Source organism: Carcharhinus amblyrhynchos, chromosome 7, assembly GCF_965287045.1.
Source record: "Carcharhinus amblyrhynchos chromosome 7, sCarAmb.v2.hapA, whole genome shotgun sequence".
Lineage (NCBI taxonomy): Eukaryota > Metazoa > Chordata > Chondrichthyes > Carcharhiniformes > Carcharhinidae > Carcharhinus > Carcharhinus amblyrhynchos.
Genome location: NC_137330.1, coordinates 56,548,651 through 56,561,973, shown reverse-complemented (window position 1 = coordinate 56,561,973; position 13,323 = coordinate 56,548,651). Strand labels below are relative to the sequence as shown.

The 13,323-nt window shown below is 44.6% G+C and overlaps 1 protein-coding gene across 1 annotated transcript in view; it reads left to right on the top strand.

The window, feature by feature from the left end:
• LOC145345465 (macoilin-like) overlaps positions 1 to 13,323 on the top strand; it is a 98,465-nt gene that overhangs the window by 69,120 nt on the left and 16,022 nt on the right. Inside the window, exon 4 of the mRNA XM_080193283.1 lies at positions 11,025 to 11,148. Within this exon, the coding sequence (XP_080049409.1) occupies positions 11,025 to 11,148 (124 nt within the window). The remainder of the gene's footprint in view (positions 1 to 11,024; positions 11,149 to 13,323) is intronic.

Genomic DNA, 13,323 nt, shown 5'->3' with positions numbered 1-13,323 from the left:
TTCATTACCTGGAGGACTGAGGGTCATTTTAGCACCGCTACTACCATCACAACTGGAGATTAGTTACTTCAGCAAAGAGCAGACATTGAACGTTGAACTCTCCTGGTCTGTGCAGTTCATTTCCACACAAGGCAATGCATTTACAATGCAGCCACTGGAGCAGTTACTTCCATTTTATAAATGCATAATGTATTGTGCAGATTTATAAAGCAGAAAACTGAATTTGCAGAGTCTGAGTTTCTGACAAGATTTGGCCTTTAAAATGGGCGTCCCAGCATTTCTATGGTGGCATCCATGTTTGCCAGTTGAACCACCACAAAGACATTGCTGTGGTTTCCATCGTGGTCCCAGCATCCCATTTTAACTTGCTACTGGAGGACCATTAGAATAAATGCTATGGTGAAATGGCTTTTGAGTTCAGAAAGCCAGTGGCTCCAACAAGGGTAATTAGCGATGGGCAATAAATGCTGACCTTGCCAGTGAGGCCCATGTTCCATGATAAAAAAAATAGAATTGGTGTCAGCATCAACTGAGTGTTGGAAGTGCCTGTAGCATGAAGAGATTGAAAGTTTAAGAAGCATTTTTTTATTGACCATGTATATGGTTCGAGCTAACCCAAATAACAAGAAAAGTCTGAGATCCTGTGAGACCATGTTCCTGAAACAAAGTAAGGGGATCTGTGTACCAAGTATGGGTGCTCCTTCAGTTTGAAGAATCTTTTCAGAGATTCTATTCAGGTTTAAAAGGATTAGTCAATTACAAGGATACATTATTTAAGTTGGCTAGGTTAGAAAAGTTCAGGTTGCTGTGGTCTTATTGAATGGCAGAGCAGACTCGAGGGGTCGAATGGCTTACTCCTTAGGCCTGGGTTTTTGCCATTGTGGAGAACCTCGCCATCATGGCAAAAATCCCAAAAATGTAAAAAAATTCTAAGTCCCGTCTCCAAGCACAGCATTTCCCACCTTCATGGGGTGGAACTGGGTCCAAGCCAGGGTTTCACGCATGCGTAATTTTCAGAGGCAGCTAGCCATTTAAATTACCAGCTGCATCCACTGAAGTGGGATTTTGGAAGACCAGGAGTGTGGACTCTGGAGTATGTAGACTAGATCAGGCAAGAGGGTGTCTAAACTTGGTGGGTGTATTTGGACAACTGGGATACAAAGAACAAAGAAAATTACAACACAGGAACAGGCCCTTCAGCCCTCCAAGCCTGCACCAACCGTGCTGCCCAACTTAACTAAAACCCCTATCCTCCCAGGGACCATATCCCTCTATTCCCATCCTATTCATGTACTTGTCAAGACGCCTTTAAAAGTCACTACCATATCTGCTTCCACTACCTCCCCTGACAACGCGTTGCAGGCACCCACTACTCTCTGTGTAAAAAATCTGCCTCTTACATCTCCTTTAAACTTTGCCCCTCGCACCTTAAACCTATGCCCCCTAGTGATTGATTCTTCCATCCTGGGAAAAAGCCTCTGACTATCCACTCTGTCCATGCTCTCATAATTTAGTAGACTTCTATCAGGTCTCCCCTCAACCTGTCGCTCCAGTGAGAACAAACCAAGTTTCTCCAACCTCTCCTCATAACTAATGCCCTCCATACCAGGCAACATCCTGGTAAATCTTTTCTGCACCCTCCACATCCTTCTGGTAGTGTGGCGAACAGAAATGAACACTATATTCCAAATATGGCCTTACTAAGGTTCTACAAAACTGCAACATGATTTGCCAACTTTTAAACTCAGTACCCCGGCCGATGAAGGCAAGCATGCCGTATGCCTTCTTAACTACCTTCTCCATCTACATTGCCTCTTTCAATGACCTGAGTGCCTGTACACCCAGATCCCTTTGCCTAGCAATACTCTTAAAGGTTCTGCCATTTACTGTATATTTCCTATCTGTATTAGACCTTCCAAAACGCATTACCTCACATTTGTCCAGATACTTCCTTGAATAAGGTCCTGGGACTCTTCTAGGAGAGGTAAGGCACCTTTGCAATTGTTAAAAATGAATATGTATCCCTTTCTACGTAAAAGGTAATTGGAATAGTCATACTGTCAAAGAGCTGTTCAGCTGACAAGGAATTGCTCAGCTATTAAGAACTTTTCTGCTGACAAGGAAATGTTAAGGAGCTCTTCAGCTGTCAAACATATCAAAGAAGTCTCAAACCTGTCAAGGTTTTCCAGGAAAGGAGCAAGGATACAAAGTGAATTGGCATGGGGAGGGTAGGGATAAATAGTGATGGGTGGAAACATGCGTTGGCAAGAGTTGACACTAAATTTGCATAGGGGGTACAGGAGCAATGGGTGTGGGTAGAGGGGCACTAAGTTAGCATAAACATTTAGTGAGCGGGAGAATGAGTTAGCATAGGTTGGCATGCGTGGGCCATAGACAGTGAGTGGTGAAGAGAGTGAAGAGTGAGGGCTGAGGATTGTTTTTTACTTTTATTTATTTTATTTCAATACATCCCCTGAACACACAGGCAGGTCTTGCAACCAGCCCGCCTCCGTACCGGGAAGCCTGCTTATTAATTCTGGGATCGTCCATCCCAACTCCTGTGTCAGTTGATCCCCACCAACTAAAACTCTGACCTGCAGGTGGACATTTTGAAAGTTCCGATTTTCAGAGCAAGGAAATCGCTGACTTGGGGACAAAATTCTGGTTCCTAATTACATCAGCATAGAAATAGGTAGATGTTCAAAGATACTTTTTACAGAAAGTCATCAACCTCTGGAATAAGTTGCTGGCAGGTTCAGTGATTGTATGTTTATTGTGAACATTCAGAAAAGAGCTGAATAAATTCCTGAGAGTGGCCAACATATCCATGAACAGAGGGTAGGTGATCCTTGAGAATTGTGTCATCTAGACAATGTGGTTTCATGGAATTTATTTGAAAGTTAGTATTTCTTTTTTAAACTGGCCTGATGGGACCGTATAGCTGCAGGGAAGGAATGCATGTGATGTAGGGTGTTGGATACCCTTCAGTTGGTCTTAATGAGGTTTTTATGGGTTAACTCAATGTAGTTATTAAGTACAAGAAGTATACACATAGATACAGTCAAGATCCAAACTAGGAGCTGTCTCCATACTTGCTTGTGTATATGGCTGTGTCCAACACCAAACTGACCCCTAGGTGTGGGTCATGTGCTTTCTTACATCACTGTGTGGCCTGTACTATATGCATTAACTTATACGTGCCAGGTCCTTATACTACACCTCCCCCAAATCTTTATTCAATGTATTCTAAATTTTCTAGTTTACTCCATGTACTTACACCATTATTGGTACCTCATATCCCCACTTCAGGGGGATGAATCTCCTATCTCGATGCCCTGATTTTTTAGTGCAGTGGGCCGGGAGAGTTAAGCAGCAGCTGATTCACGGTGAGCGTCCGATCCTAAGTGTATCTCCCAGCCTAAATTTTTTGGCGTCAACGGAAAATCAGCACAACGGACTTTAGTATGTATTTACATAGGTTAGGTTGAGGGAGCTGGGACTCTTTTCCCTGGAGAGACGAAGGTTGAGAGGCGACCTGATAGAGGTTTACAAAATGTTGAGAGGAATAGATAGGGTGGACTCTCAGAGGCTATTTCCCCGGGTTGAAATGGTCGCTACGAGAGGACACAGATTTAAGGTGCGGGGAGGGAAGTTCAGAAGTGATGTTAGGGGTAAGTTTTTCACTCAGAGGGTGGTGAGTGAATGGAATCGGCTGCCGTCAGTGGTGGTGGAGGCGAACTCGCTGGGGTCTTTTAAAAGACTTCTGGATGAGTATATGGGGTTTTATGGGATTGAGGGTTATAGATAGGTCTGTAGGTTGGTAGGTGTTGATGTGATCGGCGCAACTCGTGGGCCGAAGGGCCTGTTTGTGCTGTAGTGTTCTATGTTCTATGTTCTATATCTTATCATCTAATTAGTTGATCCACCACCAGAATCTCCATCCCTGCTAGCGCCCCCCCCCCCACCCCCCCACACACACAGTGGCATGACATTATACTGGGTGGGATTATAACTGCTGTATAAAAGTTAGGAGTTGGTGTGGTAGCATTGAGTACAAAGGTAAATTTTATGGAGCAGCAGCTCCTGGAGTACAGGGGAGGTTGGAGGCAAGGCCTGGGAATTTTCTGCTTGCTGTGAGGAGTTCCTGGAGAGCTGGAAGTGCTATCCCCAGGCCCAGGGATGTTCCGTGTTGTCTCTGTGGGGTGGGGTGTGCTCTTTTACTGAGTGCCGGTCAGGCTGCTGTCTGCAGCCACTGGGCTGTTCCAGTGTTGTGGGCTGTGGTGAGGGACTGCACTGAGTGCGCGGGTGTTAGGGAGGTGGGGCGGAAGTGCACCATGTGCTGCTTGAGGGCTCATCATTTCAGGCAGTGCTCAGGTTAACATAGAAACTCATACTACATGTACTCTGCAGTAAATGGGAACCCACCTTGTGATAAAAAGAGTCTGTCCCTGCCTTGTGCCCCTGACCTGCAACACATGCCTGGAAGGGAATGCTGCAGTTGTATCATAGCAATGACTCAAGGGAACACAATGGTCATGATCATATACCAACCTGTATGCTCTCCCAGCCAGCCATGTTAACAGTGCCAAAGGCAGGAAACCTAATCAGGTGACAAATGGCACCACAGATTGTATTGTGTTGCCAGCATCCACAAGTGAGGGTACTGGTCCCAGTGAGGAATTGTGGGGGGGCATGCATGGTGCTGGGGTAGTAGCAAGTAATGACACGTATCTATCAATCTCTCTCTCTCTAACCTCCACTGTGCAGAATGGATCTCAGTCTTATTGATCTAGAGCCGGCCATCATGGTGGCGGCTGAAGAGGAGAAGGCGGCTCAGGAAGTGAACGCCACTGGCAGGCCCTCAGGAAGGAGGGCAGGGGGCTGCCACTGTTGGCCATGAGGTAGGAGAGCAGTCTCCTGAAAAGATGGGCAGGAGAAGCAGGATGCAGAGGCCGAGGCAGTACCAGACCAAAATATCATTCAAGAGGCTGTTGGAGGTCATGTGCTGTCGCTGGCTCTGCCTATCCATGGTCATGGTCCGGCACTTCTGTGAGGTGCTCATACACCTGGCACCTGAGGGCAGGGACTGCTAGTAAAAGTTAAGGTCATGACAGCGCTGAATTTCTATGCGAGAGGGTCATTTCAGGCACCCAGTGGCGACCTTTGTAGGTTCTCACAGGCCTCAGTCCACAAATGTGTTCACCAGGTGACAGATGCGCTGTTCGTCCGGGCAGGTCAATACATCTGTTTTGATGTTGGTCAGGGTCAGCAGGAGGTCTGGGCTGTAGGCTTCGCTGCCATTGCCAGGATGCCCCATATCCAGGGGACAGTGGATGGGACTTGTGGTCCTGCGAGGTGAAGGGTAACCATTAACAGAAAAGGGTTCCAGTCTCTGAACTTGCAGACTCTCCGTGACCATCGGCTAATCATATGGCTATGTGCTGAGGTGATCAGACATTCCTGGGCTCTTTGAAGACCAGCCCAGGCTGCCAGGATGGCTCATGGGGGACAAGAACCACCTGCTGAGGTCATGGCTGTTTTCAGGCCATGGTTCTGATACATTGGATGGGATTTTCCGGCTGTGTTTGCCCCCAAAATCCGGTAAATCCCACCCGGGGTCAACGGACCTTTGCATGATCTGGGAAAACTCCCCCCAATATGATTTGAGCTTTTCTTCAGATCTGAAACTTCTTTGAATTTTTTTTTAGCTTTGTAGGATTTTAGTTTTTCTCTGCATCTTTTGTGAGATTTTAGGTTTTTCCATTTGCTGCCACCATGCTGTAGCGTGTTGGACACCGATTGGTAGGTCTTACCAATGTAGGATGTCTTTGCAGTCTTAAGTAGGTAAACTATATGCATTTAATCATAGAATCCCTACAGTGCAGAAGGAGGCCATTCGGCCCATCAAGTCAGCACTGACCTCAATCCCACCCAGGCCCTATTCCCACAATCCCTTATATTTGCCCTGCTAATTTAGCATGGGCAACCAACCTAACCCACACATCTTTGGACTGTGGGAGGAAACCAGAGCACCCTGAGGAAACTCACACAAACATTGGGAGAATGTGCAAACTCCACACAGGCATTGACCCAAGGCTGGAATTGAACCTGACACTGTGAAGCAGCAATGGTAACCACTGTGCCATCACGCTGCCCCTAACTAGTTAATTCTTGTAGTTATTAACTACATAGATTACATAGAAACAGTGAAGGGCTCAACTGAGCATATCTCTCCATGTTTGCTTGTGCACACAGCTCTGTCCAACGCTAGACTGGTTCCTAGGTGTGGGCCATGCATTCCCTGAGATCATTATATGGGTGGTACTGTATTCAGTCCCATGTAAACCCTATATATGCCAGACCCTCACACCACAATGATTGTAAAACTTATACTATGACTGTATAAACAAGATTGTTTGGCCAGTCAGTCTTGGATCTTCATTTTTGTAAGTTTGACATACAGTTCTAATGGAAGAGAAGAACCTTATAGGTTGGAGGAAAGGAGAGAAAAAATATATGAAGAGGACATAGTCTTCACGATATTCCTTTTATATAATTTACAAGCCATAAAATTCATCTGTCTGGACCGATCTCCCATAGCTGTGAAGCTTTGTATCATTTCTATGTCACTACTTGTTTCAAGAAACTGCAGGTGATCGACAAAATATCATCCAGGTTGACATCAGATAGCTGATGTGCTTTATAGCGAAGTTAGGGGACAGGGTGCATTAAAAATAACATTTTAACATAGAAAAAACATTCCAGGTCATTTCACCGACATGAAATGTAAAAAGGCAACGGTTTATTGGAGGAATGACTGATATCTTCATCGTAGCATAAGAACTTAGCCATCTGTGACTGTTCCATTACCATTCAATGAGGTCCTGGCTGATCTAGGCCCAACTTCTTGTGATGGCTTTAAAAACTGGACCACAGGCCCCAAATGTTCAAACGAATGAAGAGCTTTATTGAAAGGATGCTAACACTACAGGCTGTTAACATAGACTGCCCATTTGCCCATGCAAGTGGCCAACAATGTCATCAGGGATATCAAGTGATCGGTCTCCTAAAGTGCCCTTGTTCCACTGAAAAACTGCTAGTGAGGAAACACTAGAAATAACATGAACACACAATACTTCCTTGCTCCGTAATCCCTTAACACCTTGGTTTCAACTGAAAACTTACAATCTCAGATCAAAAGTTCCCAATCGAACCAACATCAATGTTGTTGTGGAAGTGATTTCCAACTTTTTTGCAGTGAGGCAGAAAAGGTGATAGTGTTACTCAGTGGCTGAATTCTGCTTGTGAATCAGAATACTGTGGGTTTAAACTTCAAGGGATCAACATATAATCATGGACTAGTGTAATACAGCGATACAGGGTATGCTGTAATGTCATGGTGCAGTCCTTTGAATGAGACAGTGTATTGGACAGATTCGATCCTGTAACCATCACTAGTCAAAACAGATGATCTGATTCTTGGTGCAATAGAAGGTATGCGCATAGCACTGTGAGCATCTCCTGCTAACCCCATCAGCTTCCTTAATAGAGGAGGGTGTCACTCGTTGCGTACCCAGATGAGGTGCAGACATGTGTAGAGAATCCTTTGAATCAATGACAGATTTGCAAGAAATGTACTTATCTTAGTCATCCTTGGGCGTTCAGCTTCTACTAGGATTATCATTCGGTGAACCATCAGGGCTTTAAAGGACTCAGACTTGGTTCAGTGGTTTTTGCCTATGGATCAGTGTAATACTGATACAGGGATCTGAGGGTGTGTTCTAATGTCATGATGCAGTCCTTTGAATGAGACAACATTGATCCTGTAATCATTACCACGTGAAACAGATGATCTGATCATTGGAACTGTCGAAATGACCAGGACTTCCACATCCAGGTCACACCCACCATTTTTAAAGGTTCATAGTCTTCCCAACACTCTGAAAATCCAATCCCTAGTTACAAAAGGACAGCACAGAGGGTGCTGTCCCCCACTGCAGTCTATACTTTGTGCAGGTGACGGTCACCTAATGCTTTACGAGGGATAATTTTATTACAGAAGCTGCCACACACCATTAGTGGCAATAAGCAACGATGGGGGCAATCTTACTAGCTCATCCTGCCAGTTGATGAGTGGGACGAGCTGCTCAGGTGGCACAATAGGCAAAAAAATCAGTTCTCGCTTCTTATAATTTTACCGGCCCTGGATTTGATCTACCTTGTTCCCAGAAAGGGTACAAGGCTGATTTCATTATTTAAATTTGAATATTATTAGTGAGCCTAGAACTGAATTGTTCCGGCTCACTGTCTTAACGGCCTCACTGTTGAAGATCCTCGTCGGCGAGGATTACAGATGGTCCTCATCACTGGGGACTTGATGTGATGGCCTCGCCAGTAGGACCAGAGGCCATTGAAGCCTCCATGATGGTCATCCTGGCACTGCCCACTGAACACCCTGGCACCACCAGCCTGACACTGCCCACTAGGCACTGTACAGTGCCAAGGGGCAGAGCCTAAGGGGAGTGCCTAAGTGCAGTGTGTTAGTTCGCATGGTGCCTCAATATTTTTAAAAAGTACAATGATCTGTTTGTTATCATGCCTTCTGTCATCAAGTCTGCAGCTCTGGTGATGAGAGAAATGGCATCTCGCTCCACTTGGCACACAAAACACTTTTCTGAGTTTCTTCCAGTAGAGACATTTCTCTTCTTTGCTGTCATTTCTGCAAGAATGCCTGAGATCATCTTCATGAAAATTTCCATCTCTTCATTGATGTTTCCTTCCAATCCAGCATTCCCTCCATTGGGAACCTCTGCAAACCCTTCCAGTCGGAGGCATCTTTTTTAAGATCCACAAAATCTTAGATGTCAGTTAGCTCAGTCCTTCAAAGCATTTGATGCTTAAGCTTCCATTGCCCCACCCCCTGTGCTGCTGCATATCTTCAGCCAAAAGCTGTGAAAAAGCTACAGCTGTAATCTCTACCCCCGCCCAAACCCCTGCACTACAACATCACCCCGCCCCACCCCACCCACCTCCCACGCTGATACTCCCACGTTACATGGGAGTTGTGTTTAACTAATACCATACCAGTCGCAAATTAAATGATTAATGCTGGGGTGGTTCGCTGAGTCCAATTCCTGGCTCAGTGGCAACAAGACAAGTGGTTCTTTAAAATTGAGACACACAGTATATGATTGAATTAACTGCGGCTTGATTTCTATCACCCTATGATACTCTCAGAATAGGCATTTTTAAAAAAAATTTCAAATGCTATCAGCTCATATTTTTTCTACTTTTTAATCTTCCTGATATTGTTTCCATATCATACAGGATTGCACGGTGGAGTCCAGTAATTACAGAGTAGGAAGATCAATTGGCCCATTTTAGCCCCTACAAAATTTCCATTGTAATTACTTCTTAAATAATTCCAGGATTTTCACTTCCCCAACTCCGGCCTGAACTTTCATGGCACAATGGCGCAGTGATTAGCACTGCTGCCTCACAGTGCCAGGAACCCGGGTTCGATTCCTTTCCCTGCATCTGCCTGGGTTTTCTCTGGGTGCTCTGGTTTCCTCCCACAGACCAAAAGATGTGCTGGTTAGGTGCATTGGCCATGCTAAATTCTCCCTCAGTGTGCCTGAACAGTGTTAATGCAAGCCTACTTGTGATACTAATAAATAAACTTTAAAAAACAGTCTGGAGTGCAGAGTCAGGAAAATACCCAATGCCACAAACCCAAATCAGAAAAGAATGCCTGGAATCTTCAGATTCTCTGTCGGGAGTTGGGCCTACTGACCCTTCTTCGAAGGCCTGAAGTCTACGAGTCGTGTTTTAGACACCCCAATAACAAAAATTGAATCTGTTTCAAAGCTGTGAATCGCGGATGTATAAACCACAACCTGTCCGCTGGTGAAATGGAGGGTATCAAGTTTGCTGGGGAGGGGCGTAGAGAGTCAGGGCTCTGACACCATTTTGGCTGAGCTTTCCATAGCTGTGGAATTTCAAGCCTGTATCTGGAAATTTACTCCAAATACTGCTCAGTTCTTACCCTAGCCTGAAATGTAGTGATTTCAGACTTATCTTTCCATACTGTTCACTATGTTGTGTACCACTACCAGGTGTTAAAGCCCCTGTTTTCCCAATCCTTCCTTGAAGCTCAAACCTTTGCCAATGCAGACAAGCTACCAGCACTACTGGCTAAAATGAAGCATTTCTATCCCTTTTCGGGGGGGTTAACCTACATGAATATTGATCACACTTCTTCTTTGTCACATCCAAAGATATGTGGGTTAGGCTGATTGGCCATGATAAATTGCCCCTTAATGTCAGGGGGATCAGGAGGGTAAATATGTAGGATTACGGGAGTAGGACAGTACCTGAGTGGGATCATTGTTGGTGCAGGCTCAATGAGCCAAATGGCCTCCTTCAGCATTGTAGATTCTATGAAAGCCTCTCATGCAACCTTGATCTTCAGCAGTTTCTTTGAATTACTAATTGATATTGTTTTTGATTGATTGGATAGACAGTGGTAGGAGTTTTTATGGTTTTAGTAGAAAAAAAGCAACATTTGAAGCTGCACCTGACTCGAAAAATGCCAGTGAATTATCAGTAAAAGTTGTCACTTTCGACATAATCATTTTAGAAATTAGCTCGGTAATTGGTTCACATTTTGGATAATGGTGCCACAGGTAATGTTCTGATCCACCACAGTAAAGGTCACCACAAGCTCTAAATTTACCTATCAATTGTAATTATTCCTGTAAACTGCATAAGATCAGATCTGCTTAACAATGTTATAATTTCATAGAATCATAGAATCCCTGCAGTGTAGAAGGAGGCCATTCAGCCCAGCAAGTCTGTACCAACCACAATCCCACCCAGACCCTATTCCCATAACCCCACACATTTATCCTGCTAATCCTCCTGATAGTAAAGTCAATTTCGCAGGGCCAATCAACCCAATTCTTAGACTTTCTAATCCTTTCTTTAGATTTCTAATGCTTTGTCTTTCTGTTTCTTTTCTGCAGATAAAGGTGGTTGCTTGTCTACTTTGTCTCTTTGGATACTTTTTATTTATATAGAAGCAACAATTAGATTTAAGGATTTAAGAAATTTCAATGTAGATCTTTGTCGCCCATTTGCAGCGCACTGGTAAGTCAGAGAATCTAATAAGTTTTGGAATTTATTAGACAAGATGAATTTGGTTTTAAAATTTGCGTATTCCCTCTGCTGGTTTCATTCTCCTGCGCTGCTGTTCTTGCTGCTCGAAGGAATTGAAAAGATGTGGGCTGGCAACTTCCCCATGGATTTATCCGATGGCAGGAATTGGGACTTATGCAACAGTTCAGGTCTCCTTTGACAATGTAGGCCTCAAATTAGTGGGGATTTTGATGGTGAACTGACAGAATTTGCTCTTGTTGCCCCTCTGAATTTGACCACAACTTTAGAATACAATGCAAGCACAAAGTAAGGGGGGAATGCTTAAGTTATGCTTTGTCATTTATTGCTCCACAATAAGCTGCACTGTGGACCCTGCTCCCCCGAGCTACAATGTACAAAATCGATTGATTTGGCAAGATCTTCCTGTTTTCCACTCACACATCACAATTAGAAACCCTGTAGAAGTTAAGCCTTATTCAATGACAACCTGAATAATAGCTGAACAACCAAAACGAGCCTAAAAAGAAATATTTATGGATTGTTGTTACATTTCTCTGTTATGATTAGTTACCAGATTTTAAATTTTCATTGTTTCTGTTTTTTTATCCTTTATTTTGGCTCAGCTCCTACCTTATCTCCCTACATACATCCTTATATTTATTGCACGCTTTATAAAATTGTTTAAAGGTTATTTGATTACTGGTGCTTTCCATTTCCTGGTTGGCTGTCTATAAGAATTGTGAAATGTGATTGACTGCTTGAACAACTTGTTGGCATCACTGCAGCTCCATGCTGGGAATCCCCATTAAAATGTGCTGCAATTGGTTACACATCAAATGAGTTAATAATCCCATCACAGACATCAGGGGATGGCACGGTCTGTGTGGAGTCTGAATATTCTCCCTCTATCTGCGTGGGTTTCCTCTGGGTGCTCTGGTTTCCTCCCACAGTCCAAAGATGTGCGGGTTAAGTGGATTGTCCCCCTGACACTAAATTGCCCCTTAGTGTCAGGGGGACTAGCCAGGTTAAATACATGGGGTTATGGGGATAGGGCTCTGGGCTGGTTGTAGTTGGTGCAGGTTTGATGGGCCAAATGGCCTCCTTCTGCACTGTAGGATTCTATGATTCTAGATCACTAAATTTATCAGTGCAGCTTTATTTTGAGGTCAGCAGTGAGAGCCCTTACTTCAGCACTGATGACAAAATCTGGACAATTGTTTTCAGTGCTGCCCAATTCTTTCTTTAACCCACGTTGGTTGATCAATGTCAACGTTTGCAGATTGAAATAGAAAAATCCAAATGACTATTCACTGAGAATTATGGTATAACTTATGCATTCGCTGCTAAAATCCAGGGCTAAATATTACTGGAGCGAGGATGACTTTCCACTTTCAGGAAGCAAACTCAGTGTGGAGCTCATCTGTTCCATGCCAGCCCACCCTGCAGCCATAACATTCTGCAGGCAGGCTAAAAGAGGGCCAAGCGGGACTTTCAACTCTCAACGGGGAGGAAACCCTGCGCTTGGGAGCTCCTGGCCAATCTCGTTCATTGACAACTCCATCAGTCCCAGCAGCGCCAAGAGCACACGAGTGGACACTGCTGGGACTGCGGGAGGATGAGGAAAGAAGCCCCTGGCTACCTGACAACAGGTAAGTCTGGGGTGCGGGACAGAGAGAGTATGGACAGGTTGGAGAGGGGTTGGTGGCCAGGTGAGGGGGTTGAGTAGATGGTGAAGGTGAGCAGGGATGGGGTTTAAGTCTGTAGGAAGAATGGGGTTTCTATCTCATTGGTGGCTGTCCATCAACTGGCAAAATGCTGCCCCTGTAGATAGAAACTGCTCCAGGTGGAATCAGTTGGAGTCTGATCTTTAACAGTCCTGTAGCATCTGGAACCTCAGTTGTCACAGCTTTTCTCAGTTGCTGGACCCTGTCTACTATACTCACCAGAATGTAGCCCCAATTCTACATTGTTCCCTCTGTGAACCAGGAGAATGTACCTGAACTGGTGGAGGGTGCGGGAGAGAAAGGTGCCACTGGTGTCATTGTGTTAGAGGTGGAATATTTGGTAACTTGACGTGGCTGAGGCCTGAGGTTTGGATTGTGGGCACCTGTAAAGGAGAACAAAAGGAAACATGTTAATTTTTCACAGGGTCTATGAGCAGAGCAC